At 39.1% G+C, this 26,343-nt stretch overlaps 4 protein-coding genes across 4 annotated transcripts; all 4 read left to right on the forward strand.

Moving 5' to 3' along the window:
- Nucleotides 1-3,532: 3,532 nt before the first annotated feature.
- Nucleotides 3,533-4,516, forward strand: LOC117269743 (olfactory receptor 1E16-like). The gene has a single exon (XM_033647008.2). It carries the CDS (start codon nt 3,533-3,535, stop codon nt 4,514-4,516), a length of 984 nt encoding a protein of 327 aa, XP_033502899.1.
- A 4,893-nt stretch (nt 4,517-9,409) lies between these two features.
- LOC117261745 (olfactory receptor 1E16-like) lies at nt 9,410-10,393 on the forward strand. The gene has a single exon (XM_033634212.2). The coding sequence runs from the start codon at nt 9,410-9,412 to the stop codon at nt 10,391-10,393; it is 984 nt and encodes a 327-aa protein (XP_033490103.2).
- A 4,238-nt stretch (nt 10,394-14,631) lies between these two features.
- LOC117261427 (olfactory receptor 7A40-like) lies at nt 14,632-15,579 on the forward strand. The gene has a single exon (XM_033633833.1). It carries the CDS (start codon nt 14,632-14,634, stop codon nt 15,577-15,579), a length of 948 nt encoding a protein of 315 aa, XP_033489724.1.
- A 9,276-nt stretch (nt 15,580-24,855) lies between these two features.
- On the forward strand, nt 24,856-25,839 carry LOC144464585 (olfactory receptor 1E16-like). The gene has a single exon (XM_078172087.1). The coding sequence runs from the start codon at nt 24,856-24,858 to the stop codon at nt 25,837-25,839; it is 984 nt and encodes a 327-aa protein (XP_078028213.1).
- Nucleotides 25,840-26,343: the final 504 nt, after the last annotated feature.

A 26,343-nucleotide genomic window follows, 5' to 3' on the forward strand; every position in this document is an offset into this window, starting at 1 on the left:
TCTCCTGTTCTGAGAAAGTGTTAGGGTCTCCTTGATGTCAAGATTGTCAACCTGGCGTGAACAAACTGAGTGAATGTGTGTTCTTGAGTTTTTCTATGACTTCCGGGGAAATGCCTGGGCTTTATTTATTTTGGATTTCTTTTACACACATCTCTACCCACCTCTCTCTCTCTTTCTCTCTCTCTCTCTCTCTCTCTCTCTCTCTCTGTCTCTCTCTCTCTCTGTGTCTCTGTGTATCTGTGAGTGAGGGATTGTGTGTTATTGAGTTCACACATTATTTCTAATTTGTTAATTTTGTTGTTGCAGGGTCTGATTGTTCTAAGTTCTGTATATTTGATGAATATTAAGACTACTCTATCCTCATAATTTGATGTCATTCAGATGACTTTCTAGTAATAGTACTACACTACTTTTGTTCAGAGTAGGTTAAAAAATACTGAATGTTTCCATTTTCATATTCTGTCACTATAGTTTTAATTGACATGACTTTGTTATGGCACTTTAATGTCTGCCTGCCTAGCAGTAATAGGGGGGAAATGAAAGCACGTGTTCAACTGTGTGTTGATTTGTTTATGATACGCTTCCAAGTTAAAAATAACATGCTGTACAGTGTACATGCACTATTTTTGAATAAAATAACTATTTTTAACAATAAATTTTCTCTTTTTTTTCCCCTTGTATAAATATTGTGATATATATTGTATCGTGGACTCTTTACCGTGATAACATTGTATCGTGAGTTTCTGGTATCGTTACATCCCTAGAAGCTACACATGAATTGTCACTGACTAATTAGCTCAGTGAGATAGAAATTGATTCTTAGTCTCAGAGGTTGTGAGTTCAAGCCTTAAGTGCAACACACACCGCCGCCGGCGCGGCGCTGTGGCCGTCAAGTGCCGCCCCCCAACACACACTGGCAGCAGCGCGCAGTGGCACCGTCGACGTGTATTTCCCACCCCAGCCTGCTAGGTGGCTGTACCTACACTAGTCGCCAACGGTTGCCAACTGCTAATAACGGAAGAAGAAGAGGAAAAACTTTGAGGCAACAACAACTTGGATTTCACGGGTGAGTTTCTTATCAAAGTCGTCTTATTAAAATTTTGAAACAACCGGAGTTGATACTACGGCAGCCGCGACGTACTTAAAAGGCTTTTCTCGCAGCGCCGCCATGAGCGCCGACTGCGCTGGAAATAGAGCAGTGGGCTGAAGCAGAGCAGTGCCGCGCGTTAGCCGGTGCCAGTGTGGGTTGGTTCATAGAATATAATGGAAGCGGGCGTTTTGACGCGCGGCGTATGGCAGCGGTGTGTGTTGCACTTTAGCTGATGAAAAAGGCAGATTGTGTTACTAAATTCATTGATGTACTAAATTCATTGATGTATATTATTAAATGGTTGTGTTGGAGGTGGTTATGAAAAGACCAGGTTTTTATAAAACCTTTTTGTTGCTGTGTCTTTACCATTATCTATGTTAGCATCCAGCAATAACCCCCCTCTCACGCAGTCAGGCTACTCCACACTTGCTCAAACAGTCTCCTGCTCTCTCTCAACCTCTCCACTCTGTGTGTGCTCAAGTTTGCCAGCACACACACTCAACTTGGCACAGCGTTATATTTGTGCCACAAAACCAACCAATCGAATTGGAGAATGTCACTTCTGATTGGCTGTTTGGTGTCCAATCACAACGCTTCCTCTAGATCCATTAGAAGACGAAGGAGCAGGATTTGAGATATCCAGCCACCGCAGATGGCAGAGGCAAATGGCTGTAACAACAACAATATGCCATAGCGATGTCTTATGGAAATATTTCAAACAATTTACAACTAACACGGTACCAGTGCTAAGAAAAATAATAATTATGCTGATAATGATAATGTTTCAACGCAGCTCTAGTCAAATACTCCTCTTCTGTCTGTTAACGCCATAGACTGTTCTAGTGGCTGTAGAAGCGTTGTGATTGGACACCAAACAGCCAATCAGAATTGACATTCTTCGATCGATCGGTTGGTTTTGTGGCACAAATATAACGGTGTGTGTTGGCAAACTTGAGCGTGCACAGAGTGGAGAGGTTGAGAGAGAGCAGGAGACTGTTTGAGCGAGTGTGGAGTAGTCTGACTGCGTGAGAGGTTTTTTTTTGCTGCATGCTAATATAGATAATGGTAAACATGCATTTAACACAGAACAGATTTTTTTTTGCTCAAAAAATTTTTTTTACTTACATATAATTTCTCTTCAAAATGCAGTTTATGTGCATGCAAAACATATTGTTCTGTGCTTGAAATCTCAAACCACTCGCTCAGGATTGTGGCACAAATATGACGCCATACATGTCGAGTTCTGACCAGGCCCAACAAGTCAGACATGAACCCATGCAGTTTCTGTCCAAGCCCAACTCTGGCCCGAACGTGCGTCTCTTTCTCTCGTTTTCTGTCCCTGTCGCGCTCGGGCCCTCTGTCGCTCTCCGCTGGTTCTTCACTATATTTCTCTGTTGTTCTGTCACTTTCCCCTCTATTTTTTGCAGTTCCTCCCTTTCCCTCTGCATCCCTCTTGATTCAGTTAGTGCAGCTCCTACTACATAAACACGAGTACTTCCAGTTTCATTAAAATACATTAATGAATAAACGCTGCTAAATTGGCGTGGAATAATAAAAAATAACAGCTTGGTGCAAATCTGGCTGCCTGCTCTCTTAGTTCTGTTTTTGGTCTCCAATGCCTAAGGAAAGTATTTTGCTCTTGAACTGCTTACTGTGTTCACTGGCTAGTCACCACCTTTGTTTGTTTGCCATGTCATGTTGAGCAGCTACTCACTAGGGCACCAACCATGGGCCAAATTAATCCTTTGCAGAAAATCATCCCCAAAAACTACATGTATAACATGCTGTAACTATTTTTTTTTTTTTTTAAAGATATTTTTTAGGGCATTTTTTGCCTTTAATTGATAGGATAGTGAAGTGTGAAAGGGAGAGAGAGAGCGTGAGACATGCAGCAAAGGGCCACAGGCTGGAGTCGAACCCGGGCCGCTGCGGCAACAGCCTTGTATATGGGGCGCCTGCTCTACCACTAAGCCACCGACGCCCCAACATGCTGTAACCGTTAACAATAAACATCCTTAGTGGGGATGAATGGGCTTGGGGTTAAGCCAAAGACACAAATTGCAAAACTAATGAAAGAAAGATTACTGTCTTATTGGTTTTGGTCTTTTATGGGGTTTGTTGACAATCGTAAAAAATCGAGAACAATACCAGCCTTATCCTGTAATATGAACAAATCAAAATACAGTGGATGCTTCAACAGCTTCCAATAGAAAGCTACAGCAAAGAATCCTGTGAGAATATTTCATGAATACAGGAGGGTCATTGGATTGATTTATTTTTTATCTGATTGTTACGTACAATGGACTCAAGGGATCAGACAAAAGAGAGGTCAGAGAGGAGCTCCAGTCTGTCTATATCACAGAACACAGTGCCGACTTGCAGCTCTGTTCTCTACAGTAGACATCGTGCTTCAGACAGTATGAGTTTGACTGAAATTTTACAATGGAGTTTTTTAACTCAGCTCTTGGAAAAAACATCACCTTTGTGAGACCTGAATACTTCATAATAAGGGGATTTATTGGTATACCTAATATCAATTATTACTATGTCTTTCTCTTTTTTGTTTATGTTGTTGCAGTGCTGGGAAACACACTTGTGATGGTCGTCATATACTTGGATCATAATCTGAGAACTCCAAAATATGTTGCAGTTTTTAATTTAGCATTTGCAGACCTGTTTAGTAGCACTGCTTTGGTGCCAAAGGTTCTTGATATCTTTCTGTTTAACCATCACTACATCCCTTACAATGACTGCTTAACGTTCCTTTTTTTCTGCTACAGTAGCCTTTCGATGCAGGCTCTTAATCTGGTTGCACTGTCCTATGACAGACTGATAGCTATTATTTACCCACTGCACTATCAAGTGAAGGTGACCAACAGGTTCATGCTGTCTTTGATTGCCTCTTTCTGGGTCTTTGTTATAATTGCAGTACTCATTGCAGCTGGCCTTCTTACAAGACTTTCCATCTGTAAATCTGTGGTTATTACCAGCTATTTCTGTGACCATAGCCAGATATATCCACTTGCATGTAATGACTATGTACCCAGCTATGTAATTGGTCAGGTGTGTGTGTGTGTTATTCTCTGGATTCCATTGATATTCATCTTGTTTAGTTATTCATGTATTGGCTATGCATTGTCTAAAGTGGCCACAGCTCAGGAAAGACTCAAGGCCTTTAAAACCTGCACAGGTCATCTTTCATTAGCAGCCATCTATTTTTTCCCAGTATTAATCTCATATACTTTTGTTAGTGAAAGGCATCCAATTGCCCTCATCATTAACCTGACTATGACCTCTGTCTTTTCCCAAATGTTGAACCCAATCATTTATGTTCTACAGACACAAGAAATCAAAGAATCTGCAAAAAAATTATTAAAAATCAGAAATAAATCCAGAATTAGAGTAAAGAAAGTTATCATAAAGTGATCATTTGTGTATTTTGTTCCATTATGTACATTAAAGTACAACTTGTTAGAGTAAAATGAATCAAGCAATAGTTATTGTAAATACTAAGTACTTTTTTTTCACCCTTGCAAATATTGTAAAATGAAATTTAACTTGAATTTATTCCACAAAAAAAGACTTTATAATAATTGAGTGTCAAATAAAATAACCACTTTAAAGGTAACACAATACAGTCATAACTACAGTCCACAGTATAACACATGTACAACACACATACAATAAGAGTCATTTTCTGCTAATTGGTATAGTTTGTGTTTATATGCTCCTGTAATGGAAAGAAGGTAATTTTAATTTTTTTTACATTTATCATTATTATTAAAGATTTGTTTCATCAAGGTCAGTCTTGTTTTCTTGCCTGCATCTCTCTTCTGGATTAGTCTGCTGTGTTTTCTAACTCATCACTATATCACATTAAACCTTTTTGGCCTTCTTACCGGACATGCAGACTTTTGTTGAAGAACTTTGTGAGGCAGCCACAGGAATCATGGGTTCTGTGGAGCTGATTTCTTGAATAACATTTTTTTCTGAGAAGATGAACAGCACAAATTTGCCGAAATGTTTTGCCCTGTTTATGCAAAGTGATGTTTATATCAAGGATTGTGGTCATATTGAGGCTACTTGAACCAAATGTGACATTCACTATGTTGAATGATGGGGGGGTGGACACGACTCTCGGCAGTATTTTGAATTTGAGTGCAGTAACCGTTTTGGCCACACACAGCGCCTTGAAATGGTTGTGTGTGAGGTGGTTATGAAAAGACAAGGTTCTAAAAAACATTTTTGTTGCTGTGCTCGTTTTACATGTATAAAAGTGTATTCTGGTTTGATAAAAGATTTGGATGAAGCAGCATATTGGTAACAGGATTGTGGTAAAAAATTACCAAATGTTTTTGTAAATTGCTGAATTACCTAAGAATAACTGAGAAGGGGAGAGCAGCATTTGATGTCAGAGGAGGTTCACACTGCTAGTTGTAAAGATTTAGCGACTTTGTTGTGTCTCAATTTCTTGAGGTGTGCTTGTTGTGATTACTGGTTTTGACTGGATTTTGGTGTTTAGAGCAAATGACCAGATAGAGTCATACATGCCCCTCTGGTAGCTTGTTTTCTTTTATATCAATTTTAATGGAAGTGTTTTATTCAAGCAGAAATCTTTGCAGCCACAGTTGTGTGGAGTTTTGGCTTCTTGGTGCTAGATTGGTAATAAAATACCTTCTTGTAAGACAATGGAGACTGACTAGAGTGTTTATTTAATTTGATAAAGATTAAGCACTGAAGGTCCCCATGTGACGCAGCAGAGAGGCTCTAAGGGTGATTTCACACCTGACTTGATTAGTTTGGTTTAAACAAGCTCAGGTCCATCTGCCCGGTTATCATGATTCATTTGGGCTGGTGTGAAAGGTTTAAATCAAATCCTGATCAACACAACGAAACTGACACCACTTGAAAAGGTGTGTATTGGTGAGCTTCCAAAGGGACTCTGGTGTGGTACGTTTGTGGTGTGAAAGCAAACAAACAATCCACAGGGTTTTATGTGATTTAAGCATGATTTCAAAAGCTAAACCACAAAGTTATTAATAACTTGAACACAGTGGGTTGGGTCACACCATTCGATGCAGAGCAAGCAGTTTACTACAGCTGCTCGCTGTGGATGACCCTCTGCAGTTAATCTCACCTGTTACTTTTCCAATTGGACAACTAATTTATTTGCTTGAAGCAGAGGTCAGTGACTTCACTGGGGACACTGGCGTCATTTGCGTCTTTCACTGGCCACTTGCTTTCAATTCCCTCACCAGTTTATGGGTTAAAAAAACAAAACAAAAAGCACAGCAACCATTGCAGCTTTGATGCTTTGAAACATCAGCCTTAGTAACAGATGTGTATGTCAGCACGGGTATTTCCCTGATCAATAGGTCAAAAGCTATTAAAGCTTAAGTGCTTGTATATATTAAACTGGATAAAAAATGATCCTGCAGTAGTAGGCCCTGATTTATTCCTGCACGAGACACCTGCTTTATACCCTGTATCAACGCCCAGACTGGAGGGGAAACCAATTCACTGCTCTCTATTGACTTTGTATTGTGTGAAGGTGTCTGCTTGCGTCTACCAGCACAAATTCCTAAAAGCTGCTGTGTGATGGGATGCACTACCCACAGCGTTGACAACCCAGAACTAAGTTTTAATAAACTGCTGTACCAAAAAAACTGAGCTTTTAAACTATAAGATGTGGCATCAGGAGGAACGTATGGGAAAACTGGGGGATCCTGACACTCCGTATGCCTTTGTGCAGCCAACATTTTGCTACTTTGGTCAGACAAACTATAAGGAAAAGTTAAGAGGCTTTATTTTCAGCAGTGTTAAACACGTTAACTTTGAGACTTAACATTAACTTATAGCTCATTGTACTGATTACTTTTTTGCGGTATTGTCCACCTTTCTCTCACTGCAAAAAACTGAAATGAACTGATAAGTCCCCTGAACAGAGTTCAGTGAAAGTTTTGTAAAGTGCTGCAGTGTGTGTTTGAGTTTGATAGTCCACTTGGCAAACATCGGTCTCTGATAGTTGTTGAAAGTTAAGATGATAACCTTGTTAGTTAAAAGTTGCCTATTTACACATCCAGCAGTGACACAGCAATGTCCTCATTCATTTAGATTTACACTTATGGTCACCTAGCTGAATGTAAGTCCAGTGCCTGCTCTCTTAGTTCTGTTTTTGGTCTCTAATGCCAAAGGGAAATATTTTGCTCTTGAATTGCTTACTATGTTCACTGGCTAGTTGCCAACTGTGTTTGTTTGCCACATCATGTTGAGCAGGTACTCACTAGGGCACCAAACATGGGCCAAATTAAGCCCAGTTTCCACCAATGACTATAGGTATGGTATCTTTGGAACCAAAAGTATCTCTTACCTACCTACCTACCTAGACCCTAGTGTTTCCACTTCAAACAGTACTCTTTCATGTGGGTGGGGTTGTTGTCACTCACTGTTCCTTCCAGCACTCACTGTATTTCCTCATTACCGGTGACACAGATGGAAGTCTGCACCACGTTTATTCTCCACAGAATGAGGCTGCACACTGACATCTTCTGAATAAAATAAAACAGGCTGCAGTGAGTTTCTCTCTATTTGATATTTTGAAATAGTGGGTTTGTGCATTTCGTCCTTGTAAGGCAGGCTCAGGGGTTTAGTGTTGCCGTAGCCTTTTGCTATGCAACCTTTTTCTTCTCTCTGAGTGAGGATTAGAATATATGCAGTTCACATTACCTGGCCAAAATTAATATTTATAAACGCTTAAAGGAGCTGTATGTAAGAAATCTAAAGCAAATAGTCATAAAATCCTCCTAATATGTCACAGAGACTAAGGAATAATGTTCATATAACATACTGATCTCACCGCCAACAATAGTACGGCCATAATATTTGCATTTAAAAAAATATTTTACGGTCCGCAAATCATGTTTATGTTTTGAATTTATGTTTTTGCCTGTTGCGCCACCCACCGCGGTCTACCAGTCACGCAGTCAGTAGAGTCTCAGCATCAGTTACAGTTATGACTGAGCTACAGCAGCACGGCAAGCAGCATTAGCAGTGTCCTGGTACATAGCATTAGCAGCCGGCTCCTCCTCAGCTGTATCCCGGCAGCAGCGTTAGCAGCAGAGAAGCCGGACTTGCTCGAACGGTCGGCTGGAAAACCGAAGATCACGGACGCGGCGACACGGCCCTGCCACGGCAGCCGCCTATGGGCAAACAAATCAGTCTCCAGCGTGCCGTTGTCCAGCAACCTCGAATCTGTAGGGGAGGGGGGGCGGACACGATTTGAGTGCAGTAACCGTTTTGGCCACATTCTTACATACAGCGCCTTTAAAGATCCACTCATTCCTAAAAGTGTATGTCATATAAAACCTAAAGTAATGGTCAAAGTTGTCATATGATATATTGAAGTTGTGTTAATTGACCAACGTTGTGATCTCATGCATTGAGTAACATTACAAGTTAACATTCCACCCTAAAAGTCGCCGGCAGTTGGCCCAGTGAATTAAGTTATTTTTGCTCCGACTATAGCTGCTGCAAGAGGCAACAAAACATCCTTTCATGTTATAGTTACAGTTTACCTATAAAACTGTCTGCTACTGACCAATCAATGGACTGCAGTGTTCACAGCTCCACCTTTTAGTACCAGATCTGTGTGCTACTGTAGGTACCCCAACAGAGGGGTGACCAAAAATGGAGACGATATGGAGCGGTTCCATTGGTGCCATCCACAAGTTTTGGCAGTGGAAACAGAAAAAAAGCGTACAGATCTGAACTGAACCAAACCGTACTGTACCGTATTAATCGTCGGAAACGGGGCATTAATCCATTGCAAAAAATAGTTTCCAAAAACTACATGTAGTACATGCAATAAATTATTATTAACAGTTAACGTCCTCAGTAGGATTGAATGGGCTTAGGGTTGAATGCCAAAGACAGAAAGTGCAAAAGTAATGAAAGAAAGCCATGATGCCTTGTTGATTTTTGTCTTTTATGGGATTTGTTGACAATAAGAAAAATCCTTAACAATACCAGCCTTATCCTGTAATATGAACAAACTACATGAAAATACAATGGATGCTCCAACGGCTTCCAATAGAAAGCTGCAACAAAGAATCCTGTGAGTATATTTCATGAATGCAGTAAGGTCATTGGATTGATTTTTTTCTGATTCTTAAGTAAAATGGACTCAAGGGATCAGACAAAAGAGAGGTCAGAGAGGAGCTGCAATCTGTGTACATCACAGAACACAGTGCTGACGTGCAGCTCTGTTCTCTACAGTAGACATCGTGCTTCAGACAGTATGAGTTTGACTGAAATTTTACAATGGAGTTTTTTAACTCAGCTCTTGGAAAAAACATCACCTTTGTGAGACCTGAATACTTCATAATAAGGGGATTTATTGGTATACCTAATATCAATTATTACTATGTCTTTCTCTTTTTTGTTTATGTTGTTGCAGTGCTGGGAAACACACTTGTGATGGTCGTCATATACTTGGATCATAATCTGAGAACTCCAAAATATGTTGTAGTTTTTAATTTAGCATTTGCAGACCTGTTTAGTAGCACTGCTTTGGTGCCAAAGGTTCTTGATATCTTTCTGTTTAACCATCACTACATCCCTTACAATGACTGCTTAACGTTCCTTTTTTTCTGCTACAGTAGCCTTTCAATGCAGGCTCTTAATCTGATTGCACTGTCCTATGACAGACTGATAGCTATTATTTACCCACTGCACTATCAAGTGAAGGTGACCAACAGGTTCATGCTGTCTTTGATTGCCTCTTTCTGGGTCTTTGTCATAATTGCAGTACTCATTGCAGCTGGTCTCCTTACAAGACTTTCCTTCTGTAAATCTGTGGTTATTAACAGCTATTTCTGTGATCATCTTAAGATACTACTGCTTGCGTGTAATGACTATGTCCCCAGCTATGCATTTGGTTTGGTTTGTGTGTGTCTTATTCTCTGGCTTCCATTGATATTCATCTTGTTTAGTTATTCATGTATTGGCTATGCATTGTCTAAAGTGGCCACAGCTCAGGAAAGACTCAAGGCCTTTAAAACCTGCACAGGTCATCTTTCATTAGCGGCCATCTATTTTCTCCCAGTATTGATCACATATACTTTTGATGGTGAAAGGCATCCAAATGTCTTCATCATTAACCTGACTATGACCTCTGTCTTTTCCCAAATGTTGAACCCAATAGTTTATGTTCTACAGACACAAGAAATCAAAGACTCTGTAAAAAAATTATTAAAAATTAGAAACAAATCCAGAATTACAGTAAAGAAAGTAATCATAAAGTGATCATTTGTGTATATTTTGTTCCAATATGTACATTAAAGTACAACTTGTTAGAGTAAAATTAATCAAGCAATAGTTACTGTAAATACAGTGTAGTTGTTTTGCCCTTGCAAATATTGTAATATGAAATTTAACTTGAATTTATTCCACAAAAAAGAACAACAACTAAAATTACCATTTTAACGGTAACACAATACAGTCATAACTACAGTCCACAGTTTAAAACATGTACAATCAATCAGTTTTATTTGCACAGACTCAAAGGTCCAGTAAAAAACATACAACATAAAAAATATACAATAAAAAAAAACAAAAACAATACATCAAGACACATACAATAAGTAGTTTTCTGCTATTTGGTTTAATTTGTGTTTATATGCTCATGTAATGGAAAGGAACTCTGTTTATTGTGTCATCAAAGTTTGTGTCTGCACATTTTTTGATGGAGTCTACTGTATATAAAAAAATTACGTTGTTATTATTTTCATTTGGTCCTAAATCTAAACCATAAAAGAAGGTGATTTTTTTTATTTCTATCCTGTATTTATAATATTTAAGATTTATTTCATCGAGGCCAGTCTTTTCTTTCCTGCTTCTCTCTTTTGAATTAGTCCCCTGTGTTTTCTAACTCATCACTACTTGACATTAAACCTTTCTGGCCTTTTTACCGGACATACACACTTTTCTTGAAGAACTTTGTGAAGCAGCCACAGGAATCATGGGTTCTGTGAAGGTGAATGCTTTAATAACATTTTTTTTTAAGGATGAACAGCACAAATTTGCCTAAATGTTTTGCCCTGTTTATGCAAAGTGATGTTTATATCAAGGACTGTGGTCATATTGAGGCTACTTGAACCAAATGTGACATTCACTGTGTTGTAGGATGTAATTTCAGAATGCACTGATGCATATTATTAAATGGTTGTGTTGGAGGTGGTTATGAAAAGACCAGGTTTTTATAAAACCTTTTTGTAGCTGTGTCTATCGGTTGTTGCGTTACATGTATAAAAGTGTATTCTGATTTGCTAAAAGATTTGGAGGAAGCAGCATATTGGTAACAGGATTGTGGTAAAAAAATACCAAAGTTTTAGTTAAATTGCTGAATAACTTTAGAATAACTAAGAAGGGGAGAGCAGCGTTTGATGTCAGAGGAGGTTCAGACTGCTAGTTGTAAAGATTAGACAACTTTGGTGTGTCTCAACTTCTTGAGGTGTGCTTGTTGTTGTTAGTGTTTTGACTGGATTGTGGTGTTAAGAGCAAATGACAAGATAGCTAAGATGAGTCATACATGCCCCTCTGGGCCGTTTGTTTTCTTGTATATCAATTATAATGGAAGTGTTTTTGTCAAGCAGAAATCTTTGCAGCTGCAGTTTTGTGGAGTTTTGGCTTCCTGATACTAGATTGGTAATAAAGTACCTTCTTGTAAGACAATGGAGGCTGACTGGAGTCTTTATTTAATTTGATAAAGCATAAGCAGGGAAGGTCCCTTTGAGACCCAGCAGGTATGGGTGATTTCACACCTAACCCGACTAGTTTAGTTGAAACAAACTCAGGTCCATCTGCCCAATCATCATGATTCATTTGGGCTGGTGTGAAAGGTGTAAATCAAATCCTGATCAACACAACCAAACTGTTACCACTTGAAAAGGTGTGTCTTGGTCTGTGTTCGAAACTGTCCACTCACTCACTCACTCACTCACTATTCCCTATTTCGTGTTTACTATATAGTGCAGTACATGGGGAACGACTGAACGAGATTTCGGACACTAACTGAAATTTTCTGAACGTCGTTGCGTCAGTAGCTGCGTCGCATACTCCTGTGACGCAAGTGGACGCGCCGAGGATTATGTAAACAAACCGGGCGCTTTGAGGATGATCAAACTGTATGGTGGTTGTACTTTTTGTCAATAAATTGTTGAAATGTCAATGGTGTGGATGTTTGGTTTTGTCAGCTACAGTTGTGTGTCTGCATTGTGAGCTGTAGTAGCCCACGTTAGTGCATGAACTACAAGCTACCTGGCTTGTGCGAGCTAAGTGGCTATTGTTAGCTCGTGAGCTAACGTTACCGACTAGCATCCTATTCGTTTCTTTTCTTTTTGTGTCATCTTTGCGGTTGTTGTTGTTCTTCTCCTCTGGCAAAAGACAACCACATTGCATTGTGGTATACGGGAGTAAAATGTAGGGTAAATCGTTTGTTCACTCACATTTGCTGTGCATTGTGGGTATTTTACAGTCCACTGCATAGTGAATGAAATTAACCGCGGAGAATTTGAACAACACTACAAAATGGCGAACACACTATATAGTGCACTATATCCGTGATAGGGAGCGATTTCGAACACAGTGTTGGTCTGTTTCCAAGGGGACTCTGGTGTGGTACGTTTGTGGTGTGAAAGCAAACGGACAATCAACAGGATTTTATGTGATTTAAATATAATTTCAAAAGCTACACTTGTAGTTAATAAATCAAATTTATCTTCACTATACAACCACACGAATCTGACCTGACTGATGCTTTGGACTTAGGGCTGCTGTGTGTGTGTGTGTGCGTGTGTGCACGAGTGTGTGTGCGCGAGTGTGTGTGCGAGTGTGTGTGAGTATGTGAGAGAGACAGAGAGAGAGAGAGAGAGAGACATCATTAAGGTCACCAACAATGAAGCAGAGAAAAGTGTGCGTTATTAAAAAAAGTTAACAGCATGTCGAGCTCTGATCAGGCCTAACAAATCAAACATGAACCCACGCAATTCCTGTCCAAGCCCAACCCTGGTGCGAACAAGCCACTCTCTTTCTCTAGTTTTCTGTCCCTCTCGCGCCCTCTGTCACTCTCCGCTGGTTGTTCACTATATTTCTCTGTTGTTCTGTCACTGTACTCTCTCTTTGTCACAGTTTCCCCCTTTCCCTCTGCATCCCTCTTGATTTAGTTAGTGCAACTCCTGCCATATAAACACGAGTACTTCCAGTTTCATTAAAATACATCAATGAATAAACACTGGTTAGTTGGCGTGAACCCCACCTGATTCAAGTGCAGGGGAATAATGAGAAATTATAGCCTGGGGCAAATCTGGCGGGTCAGGTTGGGTCTGCTCGGGCTCTAAGTTCAAAGCTCTAACCAGCAGCCATTTAAAAATAAGTTGTAGACTTCTGCCTGTATAAAAACAAATGAAGGAGCAATTTCCTGCCTACCAGCACTGCTTAAATGTCTAGGTTTATTTGTAGAAATAATTGTTGGTACAAAAGAGGATCCTCTGCTCTGTTGTTACTAACATTATGTTTCCCAGAGTAGAGACTATGCTGCTGTGGTGCTAGTACCAGGGAAAGCCATTGTCAACCACAATACTGTATGGGTGCAACCTTTCTCAAACAAAATAGACGACAGTATTTTCTTTGCCTGAAGACAATTCAATCGAAGTTTTGTGAAGCGGTGCAGTGTTTGTTGGTTGGCTGGCTTGTTTGTTGGAGTTTGACAGTCCACTTGGCTAAAATCTGCCTCTGATAGTTGTTGAAGTTTTATATGGTAAACTTGTTAGCTAACAGTTGCTTATTTACACATCCAGCAGTGACACAACAATGTCATAATTTATTTAGATTTACACTTATGGTCTTCTAGCTGAATGTAAGTCCAGTGCCTGCTCTCTTAGTTCTGTTTTTGGTCTGTAATGCCGAAGGGAAACATTTTGTTCTTGAACTGCTTACTGTGTTCACTGGCTACTCTCCAGCTGTGTTTGTTTGCCATGTCATGTTGAGCAGGTACTCACTAAGGCACCAAACATGGGCCATATTAATCCATTGCAGACAAATGTCTCCAAAATCTACAAGTATTGCATGCTGTAAATTATTAACAGTTAAAGTCCTCAGTGGGGATGAATGGGCTTGGGGTGGAATGCCAAAAATAGGATGTGCAAAACTAATGAAAGAAAGATTACTGTCCTTGGTCGTTTTGGTCAATACCAGCCTTATCCTGTAATATGAACAAACTGCATGAAAATATGGTGGATGCTTCAACGCCTTCCAATAGAAAGCTGCAGCAAAGAATCCTGTGAGTATATTTCATGAATGCAGTAAGGTCATTGGCTTGTTTTTTTCTGATTGTTACATACAGAGGACTCAAGGGATCAGACAAAAGAGAGGTCAGAGCGGAGCTCCAGTCTGTGTACATCACAGAACACAGCGCTGACGTGCAGCTCTGTTCTCTACAGTAGACATCGTGCTTCAGATGGTATGAGTTTGACTGAAATTTTACAATGGAGTTTTTTAACTCAGCTCTTGGAAAAAACATCACCTTTGTGAGACCTGAATACTTCATGATAAGGGGATTTATTGGTATACCTAATATCAGTTATTACTATGTCTTTCTGTTGTTTGTTTATGTTGTTGCAGTGCTGGGAAACACACTTGTGATGGTCGTCATATACTTGGATCATAATCTGAGAACTCCAAAATATTTTGCAGTTTTTAATTTAGCATTTGCAGACCTGTTTAGTAGCACTGCTTTGGTGCCAAAGGTTCTTGATATCTTTCTGTTTAATCATCATTACATCCCTTACAATGACTGCTTGACGTTCCTTTTTTTCTGCTACACTAGCCTTTCAATGCAGGCTTTTAATCTGATTGCACTGTCCTATGACAGACTGATAGCTATCATTTACCCACTGCACTATCAAGTGAAGGTGACCAACAGGTTCATGCTGTCTTTGATTGCCTCTTTCTGGGTATTTGTCATAATTGCAGTACTCATTGCAGCTGGCCTTCTTACAAGACTTTCCTTCTGTAAATCTGTGGTTATTAACAGCTATTTCTGTGACCATGGCCAGATGCTCCAGCTTGCGTGTAATGACTATTTCCCCAGCAATGTCCTTGGTTATTTGTTAGTAGTTCTTATTCTTTGGCTTCCATTGATATTCATCTTGTTTAGTTATTCATGTATTGGCTATGCATTGTCTAAAGTGGCCACAGCTCAGGAAAGACTCAAGGCCTTTAAAACCTGCACAGGTCATCTTTCATTAGCAGCCATCTATTTTTTCCCAGTGTTAATCTCATATACTTTTGTTAGTGAAAGGCATCCAAATGCCCTCATCATTAATCTGACTCTGACCTCCGTCTTTTCCCAAATGTTGAACCCAATCGTTTATGTTTTGCAGACACAAGAAATCAAAGAATCTGTGAAAAAAATACTGAAAATCAGAATCTAAACCCCAAATTACAGTACAGAAAGTAATCATAAAGTGATAATTTGTATATTTTGTTCCATTATGTACATTAAAGTACAACTTGTTAGAGTAAAATTAATCAAGCAATAATTATTGTAAATAGTATTTCCTTTTTTACCCTTGCAAATATTGTAAAATGAAATTTAACTTGAATTTATTCCACAAACGGGGCGTCGGTGGCTTAGTGGTACAACAGGCGCCCCATATACAAGGCTGTTGCCGCAGCGGCCCGGGTTTGAGTCCAGCTTGTGGCCCTTTGCTGCATGTCATCCCCCTCTCTCTCCCCCTTTCACACTTGGCTGTCCTATCCATTAAAGGCAAAAATGCCCAAAAACATATTTAAAAAAATAAATTCCATAAAAAAGGACATTATAATAAATGAGCGTCAAATAAAATAACCATTTTAAAGGTAGCACAGTACAATAATAACTACAGTCCACAGTATAACACATGTACAACACACATACAAAAAGAGTAGTTTTCTGCTAATTGGTTGAATTTGTGTTTACATCCTTGTGTTATGGAAAAATAGTCTGTTTATTTTGTCATCAAAGTTTGTGTCTCTGCACATTTCTTTCTACTGTGTATATATATATATATATATATGTGTGTGTGTGTGTGTATATGTATGTATATATGTATGTATGTGTGTATGTGTGTATATATATATATGTGTGTGTATATGTATATGTATGTATATATATATATACACACATACACACACATATATGTGTATATATATATATATATATATATATATATATATATATATATATATATATATATATATATATATATGTGTATATATATACATATATATATATATATATATATATATATATATATATATGTGTGTGTATATATATATATATATATATACATATATATATATACATATATATATATATATATATATAAATATATATATATATATATATATATATATATATATATATATATATATATATATTTACACACACACACACGAGGCCAGTCTTCTTTTCTTGCCTGCATCTCTCTCCTTGATTAGTCTGCTGTGTTTTCTAACTCATCAATACACATTAAACCTTTCTGGCCTTCTGATGGGACATACAGACTTTTCTTGAAGACTTTTGTTAAGCAGCCACAGGAATCATGGGTTCTGTGGAACTGAATGCTTTAATGTCATTTTTCTTTTTTATTTAAATAGATGAACAGCACAAATTTGTCTAAATGTTTTTCCATGTTTATGCAGAGTGATAATATATATAAATATATATTAATATCAAGGATTGTGGTCATATTGAGGCTACTTGAACCAAATGTGACATTCACTGTGTTGTAGGATGTAATTACAGTATGCATTGATGCATATTATTAAATGGTTGTGTTGGAGGTGGTTATGAAAAGACCAGGTTTTTGTAAAACCTTTTTGTTGCTGTGTCTTTACCATTATCTATGTTAGCATCCAGCAATAACCCCCCTCTCACGCAGTCAGGCTACTCCACACTTGCTCAAACAGTCTCCTGCTCTCTCTCAACCTCAAGTTTGCCAGCACAAACGCCCAACTTGGCACACGTCATATTTGTGACACAAAACCAACCAGTCGAATTGGAGAATGTCAATTCTGATTGGCTGTTTGGTGTCCAATCACAACGCTTCCTCTAGATCCATTAGAAGACGACGGAGCGGGATTTGAGATATCCAACCACCGCAGATGGCAGAGGCAAATGGCTGTAACAACAACAATACACCATAGCGATATCTTATGGAAATATTTTAAACAATTTACAACTAACACGGTACCAGTGCTAAGAAAAATAATAATTATGCTGATAATGAGAATGTTTTAAGGCAGCTCTAGTCAAATACTCCTCTTCTGTCTGTTAACGCCATAGACTGTTCTAGTGGCTCTAGATGTGGAAGCGTTGTGATTGGGAACCGAACAGCCAATCAGAATTGACATTCTCCGATCCGATCGGTTGGTTTTGTGGCACAAATATAATGGTGTGTGTTGGCAAACTTGAGCACGCACAGAGTGGAGATGTTGAGAGAGAGCAGGAGACCGTTTGAGCGAGTGTGGAGTAGTTTGACTGCGTGAGACGGGGGTTATTGTTGCATGCTAATATAGATAATAGTAAACATGCAAATTTATTTAGCACAGAATAGATTTGTTTTGCTCAAAAAAAAATATTATTTGCTTGCATATAATTTCTCTTCAAAATGCAGTTTATGTGTGTGCAAAACATATTGTTCTGTACTCGAAATCTCAAACCACTCGCTCAGGATTGTTGCACAAATATAACGCCATAAATGTTGAGCTCTGACCAGGCCCAACAAGTCAGACATGAACCTGCGCAGTTTCTGTCCAAGCCCAACTCTGGCCCAAACGTGCGTCTCTCTTTCTCTCGTTTTCTGTCCCTCTCGCGCTTGTGCCCTCTGTCACTCTCCACTGGTTGTTCACTATATTTATATACACTATATAGTTCTGGGGGGTATTCCATCAAGCAGGCTTAAGGTAATCTCTCAAGACAGATTCTGCAATTTACATTGTAGAATCTGTCGGCAGCCGGGGGCTTTGAGTTTGAACGATGCTGTGCTTTAGCCAATCACAATGGAGGGGGTGGGGCCGAGACGTGCAGGTGTCCCCAGGAAATGTGTACCTACGGAAACAGCAAGCTCCACGTCTTTAGCGGATGTCTTAGTTACAACATGTTTGAGCTACCTGAAGTAATTTCATGTCGTATCTGACAACGGGAGGCTTTTAACAGATGACGTCCTGATGTTAGCTTTCCTGCTGCAGCCACTGATGCTTTCTAGACATTGTAATTTCCCATAACTGAATAAATACCACACATAGCAACACAAAACTGTTTTGTTAGCTCAATCATGTTGAAACTAAGATATCCGCTGGAAAAAATATTTTTTTCACGGACCGTTTATTGAGTTACTGAGTTACAGACACCGCTAACGGCTAATGTTAACAGCTAACGGTTAGCCCATCTACAATAACCATGTTATTAATTACAACGTGCACACAGAAATAGTAACGTTTGTTCAATCATTGTGTTTATAGACTTTACAAACATCAGATTAGTCTACATGCTGATATAGTGACATGAAATATACATATGTATCTATCTATCTATCTATCTATATATATATATATATATATATATATATATATATATACAGTACAGGCCTAAAGTTTGGACACACCTTCTCATTCAATGCGTTTTCTTTATTTTCATGACTATTTACATTGTAGATTCTCACTGAAGGCATCAAAACTATGAATGAACACATGTGGAGTTATGTACTTAACAAAAAAAGGTGAAATAACTGAAAACATGTTTTATATTCTAGTTTCTTCAAAATAGCCACCCTTTGCTCTGATTACTGCTTTGCACACTCTTGGCATTCTCGCCATGAGCTTCAAGAGGTAGTCACCTGAAATGGTTTCCACTTCACAGGTGTGCCTTATCAGGGTTAATTAGTGGAATTTCTTGCTTTATCAATGGGATTGGGACCATCAGTTGTGTTGTGCAGAAGTCAGGTTAATACACAGCCGACAGCCCTATTGGACAACTGTTAAAATTCATATTATGGCAAGAACCAATCAGCTAACTAAAGAAAAACGAGTGGCCATCATTACTTTAAGAAATGAAGGTCAGTCAGTCCGGAAAATTGCAAAAACTTTAAATGTGTCCCCAAGTGGAGTCGCAAAAACCATCAAGCGCTACAACGAAACTGGCACACATGAGGACCGACCCAGGAAAGGAAGACCAAGAGTCACCTCTGCTTCTGAGGATAAGTTCATCCGAGTCACCAGCCTCAGAAATCACAAGTTAACAGCAGCTCAGATCAGAGACCAGATGAATGCCACACAGAGTTCTAGCAGCAGACCCATCTCTAGAACAACTGTTAAGAGGAGACTGCGCCAATCAGGCCTTCATGGTCAAATAGCTGCTAGGAAACCACTGCTAAGGAGAGGCAACAAGCAGAAGAGATTTGTTTGGGCCAAGAAACACAAGGAATGGACATTAGACCAGTGGAAATCTGTGCTTTGGTCTGATGAGTCCAAATTTGAGATCTTTGGTTCCAACCGCCGTGTCTTTGTGAGACGCAGAAAAGGTGAACGGATGGATTCCACATGCCTGGTTCCCACTGTGAAGCATGGAGGAGGAGGTGTGATGGTGTGGGGGTGTTTTGCTGGTGACACTGTTGGGGATTTATTCAAAATTGAAGGCACACTGAACCAGCATGGCTACCACAGCATCCTGCAGCGACATGCCATCCCATCCGGTTTGCGTTTAGTTGGACGATCATTTATTTTTCAACAGGACAATGACCCCAAACACACCTCCAGGCTGTGTAAGGGCTATTTGACCAAGAAGGAGAGTGATGGAGTGCTGCGGCAGATGACCTGGCCTCCACAGTCACCGGACCTGAACCCAGTCGAGATGGTTTGGGGTGAGCTAGACCGCAGAGTGAAGGCAAAGGGGCCAACAAGTGCTAAACACCTCTGGGAACTCCTTCAAGACTGTTGGAAAACCATTTCAGGTGACTACCTCTTGAAGCTCATGGAGAGAATGCCAAGAGTGTGCAAAGCAGTAATCAGAGCAAAGGGTGGCTATTTTGAAGAAACTAGAATATAAAACATGTTTTCAGTTATTTCACCTTTTTTTGTTAAGTACATAACTCCACATGTGTTCATTCATAGTTTTGATGCCTTCAGTGAGAATCTACAATGTAAATAGTCATGAAAATAAAGAAAACGCATTGAATGAGAAGGTGTGTCCAAACTTTTGGCCTGTACTGTATATATATAGCTAAACTCTGCAGGTTTTCTACCTGGAAGTATTTGTAAACAACAAGTCGATTCCCTGGGGGTGCCGCTGGAAGTGAAGGGCATGAGCGATTGCCGAGGCCCCTGCACTTCGTTAGTCGAAAAACTACGGGCAGTGCCTCCAGAGGTAAAGGACGAAAAAAAAAAGTTTTTTTTTTTGGTTTTGTTTTTGTTTGTTTTTTTTACCGATGGAGTTCCAGATTGGGCCAAAGGCAAATCCAGGCTTAAATGGCCAAGTCTGGCTAATGTGAGCCAGAGTTCTGTGTGGCTAAGTGGCTAAGATTAGCCTCACATCGCTAACCATGGAAACCATGGTTCTGTCTAAGCCTGATACATTGAGCTAAACTCCGGTTTCCGTTCCATCAAACTGAGCCACAACTCCATTCCATCAAGGTGGTTAACCTGAATCCCAGCCTAGTAACCATAGTAATTTATGCTGCCGGGCAATCCTGGTCTGTAGCAGGATTAAGGTGAGGATTAGTTCCATCTATGATCAAAAAATGTTCAGTAGACAAGAACAGACACCTAAAAGACAATTCTGCCAGTGCTTTTACACACTCACAACTGTCATGTAATGATAAAATAATATGGAGATCATAAAATATATAACATAATTAAAAACATTAACTATTAAAAACAAATTAAAATGTAATAAAAATAAGATAATTAAAAAAACACAACAATAAAGCCAAAATCAAACTAATAAAAACAAAACTATAATAAAATGAAATTGAGGCATTAAAGAAAAGATTGTATATGTACACCAAACCACATGAATATGTGATTGCCCTCCCATCCCCACCCTGCTCTGTTTCCAATTGGCTCGCAAATTCACAGGCAATTAAGGTCAACTGACAACGGCCATATAAGGAGTGCATCCAAGAGAAGGAGAGGGACACACCCAGAGAGACACAGAGACAGAGCAAGAGAGAGTAAATTAGGAAATAATGGCATGCCCCTTCATTGAAGATCCTGTTGATGGGGAGGCCCACATTGTCCAGAGGGCCTTCCAACCACCACCAGCCCCAAGGGTCTTCTAGGACAGGACCAACCCATTGATACAGACGGACTCCTATCTATGGGAGAGGTACCGTTCAGCAGGCAAAGCATAGTGTATCTATGCAGTTTGCTGGAACCACACATTATGAAGGTCACACACAGCGGCCAGTCTCTGAACACTGTGCAGTCAGTCTGTATTGCACTGTGGTTCTTTGGTAGCGGTACATTCCTGTATAGTAGGGCCGTAACGGTACATGTATTTGTGTTGAACCGTTCGGTACGCAACTTCTGGTTCGGCACGACCCTGTACCGAATTATTGGGCGCAGGATATTATTTTATTTTATTTTGTCTTATTTTAATTCCATTTTTGCGAACCGAACCATTTAAAATATGCAGTTCCCCGACGGACATAATTGAGTGACGGACTGAGTCCCATAAATCTCCACTTTCACTTGGTGCAGCGCATTCTCGCATTTTGAAAACATGGCAAGTGAGCCTGACGAACCTGAAGACCCACCCGCAAACCTTAAGTCCTCCGTTTGGGAACACTTTGGTTTCAGGGTAAAATACGAAGATGGAAAACAAGTGGAAAAGACAAAAGCAGTGTGCCGACACTGCAGAACAGCGGTCGGGTATGTACTTGGAAACACGTCTAACATGCTAACGCATCTAAGGCGACACCACCCGAGTTTGAACGTTAACCGGCACGACTAGAAAAAGCAATCTGGTGCAAACTACGATATCGTCGTCGTTTAAAAACAAAGAGCGTTTCCCTGACCATCACACTAAAAAAATAACCAACGCCATTGGAGTTGAGTAAAATTGTTTAAGCTGCACTTCAGATATAAGCATGTTTTGTTTACTGCACTTTAACAAAGTGGGAAAGCTAAGTAAGTTCCTAGTAAAACTGAATCTGAGCAGGCTTTAAAGCACTATACTTTTTTATTTTAATTGAGTAAAACTGTTAAAGCAGAAATTTATATTTATATTTTTCATTCAAAAAATGTGTTAAAAAAACAGCAGGATTTTATTTTTCACTTTTATATTTCTATTTTCATTCAAACAATGTGAAAAAGCAGGATTTTATATATATTTGTTTCATTCAAAAATTGTGTAAAAAGAGTTAACTGCTGTGGTGGTATGTTTTAATAAGGTTACCAATAAGTAAAAGATATTTAATAGTTGTCTATTTTTTTCATTACTGGACAAAAAAACAGAACTGTGACTTGTGTACCGAGGTATGTACCGAACCGAGATTTTTGTGTACCGTTACACCCCTACTGTATAGTGCTGGTGATGCTGAGAGGCTAAGTAAGGCAACTGTTTGCAGAGAGGTAAAAACAGTGAGGGATGAAAATGGGACACACGCCATTGTGGTTTGTCTGTTCCTCATCCTATAGCACATTCCATACATTTAAAGAGATTTTCCTTATTTTGATATAATAAGGGATAGAGATTACAATGGGCTCTGTGCACCAGCTCCACTACTTCCTGAAAGGAAGTAGGCATGAGTATTTCCTGTCCTGTACTGAAGTAATGGAGCTGGTGCACAGAGCCTATTGACTCCCAAATGATGAGAAACAGATAATTGATTCACTATCACCTGCACAGGTTTCCTCATCTCCACTGAATTGATGGATTTGCTAAATGTCATTTTCTACAGTCAATAGATAAATGTCATGTGATTATTTCCTATAAACTGATCATTTCGGAAATTTCCTAATCTACAATCAATTATGTGATAAATGCGATGATTCACATAAAATAGTTTGATTAAATGCACCATCTGAAATTTACATAGGAATCAGTAGATAAATGTGATAAATAGTCTATCACTAATATTCATTTACACATTTGGTGAATTTCATTAGGCATACTTGAATTGTTAGATTTAATAGGTGGTCTTATCTACATGTATTTTGTCCCTTTGATGCGGGATTTATAGAACATGATATTATGCTGAAATGCAGAATTTTCTTTGTCACTTACGCATTTAGCCTGTCGGCAATAGTCTGCCATGCTACCTCTCTTGCTTTATTAATCGCTGCAGTATTGCCTTTTTTCGTAAATTTGTCATTATAATCCTCATACATTTCCATAAGGGGCGTTTGCTCCGCCGCAGAAAAAGCCTCCGCTCGCTCCTTTCCTTTGCTTTTTGACATTTTGCAACATGTTCGGCACTCGACTAGTGTGGGCTTTTTATTTTGCCTGGGTGCGTGCATGAGTTGAGGCTGAACAGGTGAGGCTTGAATTAGCGTCAGGTGGAGTCAGCTGATTTCACTTGATGGAACGGGATGGCGCTAGATTGGGAGTTGGCGTTTAGTCACACTTCAAGATTACACCTTAGTCTGGATATTCTTTGCTACGTTGATGGAATACCCCCCTGTTTTTGGTCTCTGATGCCTAAGAGAAATATTTTGCTCTTGAACTGCGTACTGTATTCACTAGCTCATCGCCAGCTATGTTTGTTTGCCATGTCATGTTGAGCAGGTACACAGTAGAGCACCAAACATGGGCCAAATCAATCCATTGCAGAAAATCATCCCCAAAAACTACAAGTATGGGGCGTCGGTGGCTTAGTGGTAGAGCAGGCGCCCCATACATAGGGCTGTTGCCGCAGCAGCCCGGGTTCGAATCCAGCCTGTGACCCTTTGTGCAGCAAAGTGTCATCCCCCCTTCTCTCTCTCCCCCCTTCACGCTTACCTGTCCTGTCCATTAAAGGCAAAATGCCAAAAAAAAATCTTAAAAAAAACAACAAACCTACAAGTATAATATGCTGTAAATATTAACAATAAACGTCCATAGTGGGGATGAATGGGCTTGGGGTTAAGCCAAAGACAGAAAGTGCAAAAGTAATGAAAGAAAGATTACTGTCTTGTTGGTTTTGGTCTTTTATGGGATTTGTTGACAATGGTAAAAAAGTCAACAATACCAGCCTTATCTTGTAATATGAACAAATTACATCAAAATACAATGGATGCTTCAACAGCTTCCAATAGAAAACTACAGCAAAGAATCCTGTGAGTATATTTCATGAATGCAGTAAGGTCATTGGATTGATTTTCTTTATTTATTGATTTACTTTTTTGAGCATTTTGCCTTAAATGGACAGGACAGCCAAGAGTGAAAGGGGGAGAGAGAGAGGGGATGACATGCAGCAAAGGGCCACAGGCTGGACTCGAACCCAGACCGTTGCGGCAACAGGCTTGTACATGGGGCACCTGCTCTATCCACTAAGCCACTGACGCCCCAGGATTGATTTATTTTTTTTCTGATTGTTACGTACAATGGACTCAAGGGATCAGACAAAAGAGAAGTCAGAGAGGAGCTCCAGTCTGTCTACATCACAGAACACAGTGCCGACGTGCAGCTCTGTTCTCTACAGTAGACATCGTGCTTCAGACAGTATGAGTTTGACTGAAATTTTACAATGGAGTTTTTTAACTCAGCTCTTGGAAAAAACATCACCTTTGTGAGACCTGAATACTTCATGATAAGGGGATTTATTGGTATACCTAATATCAATTATTACTATGTCTTTCTGTTGTTTGTTTATGTTGTTGCAGTGCTGGGAAACACACTTGTGATGGTCGTCATATACTTGGATCATAATCTGAGAACTCCAAAATATGTTGCAGTTTTTAATTTAGCATTTGCAGACCTGTTTAGTAGCACTGCTTTGGTGCCAAAGGTTCTTGACATCTTTCTGTTTAACCATCACTACATCCCCTACAATGACTGCTTGACGTTCCTTTTTTTCTGCTACACTAGCCTTTCAATGCAGGCTTTTAATCTGATTGCACTGTCCTATGACAGACTGATAGCTATCATTTACCCACTGCACTATCAAGTGAAGGTGACCAACAGGTTCATGCTGTCTTTGATTGCCTCTTTCTGGGTCTTTGTTATAATTGCAGTACTCATTGCAGTTGGCCTTCTTACAAGACTTTCCATCTGTAAATCTGTGGTTATTAACAGCTATTTCTGTGACCATAGCCAGATATATCCACTTGCATGTAATGACTATTTCCCCAGCTATGTAATTGGTTTGGTTTGTGTGTGTGTTATTCTCTGGCTTCCATTGATATTCATCTTGTTTAGTTATTCATGTATTGGCTATGCATTGTCTAAAGTGGCCACAGCTCAGGAAAGACTCAAGGCCTTTAAAACCTGCACAGGTCATCTTTCATTAGCAGCCATCTATTTTTTCCCAGTATTAATCTCATATACTTTTGATAGTGAAAGGCATCCAAATGTCTTCATCATTAACCTGACTATGACCTCTGTCTTTTCTCAAATGTTGAACCCAATCATTTATGTTCTACAGACACAAGAAATCAAAGAATCTGCAAAAAAGTTATTAAAAATTAAAAATAAATCCAGAATTAGAATAAAGAAAGTTATCATAAAGTGATCATTTGTGTATACTTTGTTCCATTATGTACATTAAAGTACAACTTGTTAGAGTAAAATTAATCAAGCAATAGTTACTGTAAATACTAAGTACTTTTTTTGCCCTTGCAAATATTGTAAAATGAAATTTAACTTGAATTTATTCCACAAAAAAGGACATTATGATAATTGAGCGTCAAATAAAATAACCATTTTAAAGGCAGCAGAGTACAGTAATAACTACAGTCATACATACAAAAAGAGTAGTTGTCCGCTGATTGGTTGAATTTGTTTTATATCCTTGTGTAAGTGAAACTTTATTTTGTCATCAAAGTTTGTGTCTCTGCACATTTCTTTCTACTGTGTATATATATATATATATATATATATATATATATATGTAAGAAATGTTGCTTTTTTTTCATTTGGTCCAAAATCTAAACCATAAAAGAAGGTTAATTTTTTTATTTTAACCTGTATTATTATTATTCAGATTTATTGCATAGAGGCCAGTCTTGTTTTCTTG

Source organism: Epinephelus lanceolatus, chromosome 11 (assembly GCF_041903045.1).
Source record: "Epinephelus lanceolatus isolate andai-2023 chromosome 11, ASM4190304v1, whole genome shotgun sequence".
NCBI classification, from domain to species: Eukaryota; Metazoa; Chordata; class Actinopteri; order Perciformes; family Serranidae; genus Epinephelus; species Epinephelus lanceolatus.

What these genes read in the sequence shown, in the direction of transcription:
- LOC117261745 (XM_033634212.2), top strand. Translation starts at nt 9,410, where the DNA reads ATGGAGTTTTTTAACTCAGCTCTTGGAAAAAACATCACCTTTGTGAGA.
- LOC117261427 (XM_033633833.1), top strand. Translation starts at nt 14,632, where the DNA reads ATGGAGTTTTTTAACTCAGCTCTTGGAAAAAACATCACCTTTGTGAGA.
- LOC117269743 (XM_033647008.2), top strand. Translation starts at nt 3,533, where the DNA reads ATGGAGTTTTTTAACTCAGCTCTTGGAAAAAACATCACCTTTGTGAGA.
- LOC144464585 (XM_078172087.1), top strand. Translation starts at nt 24,856, where the DNA reads ATGGAGTTTTTTAACTCAGCTCTTGGAAAAAACATCACCTTTGTGAGA.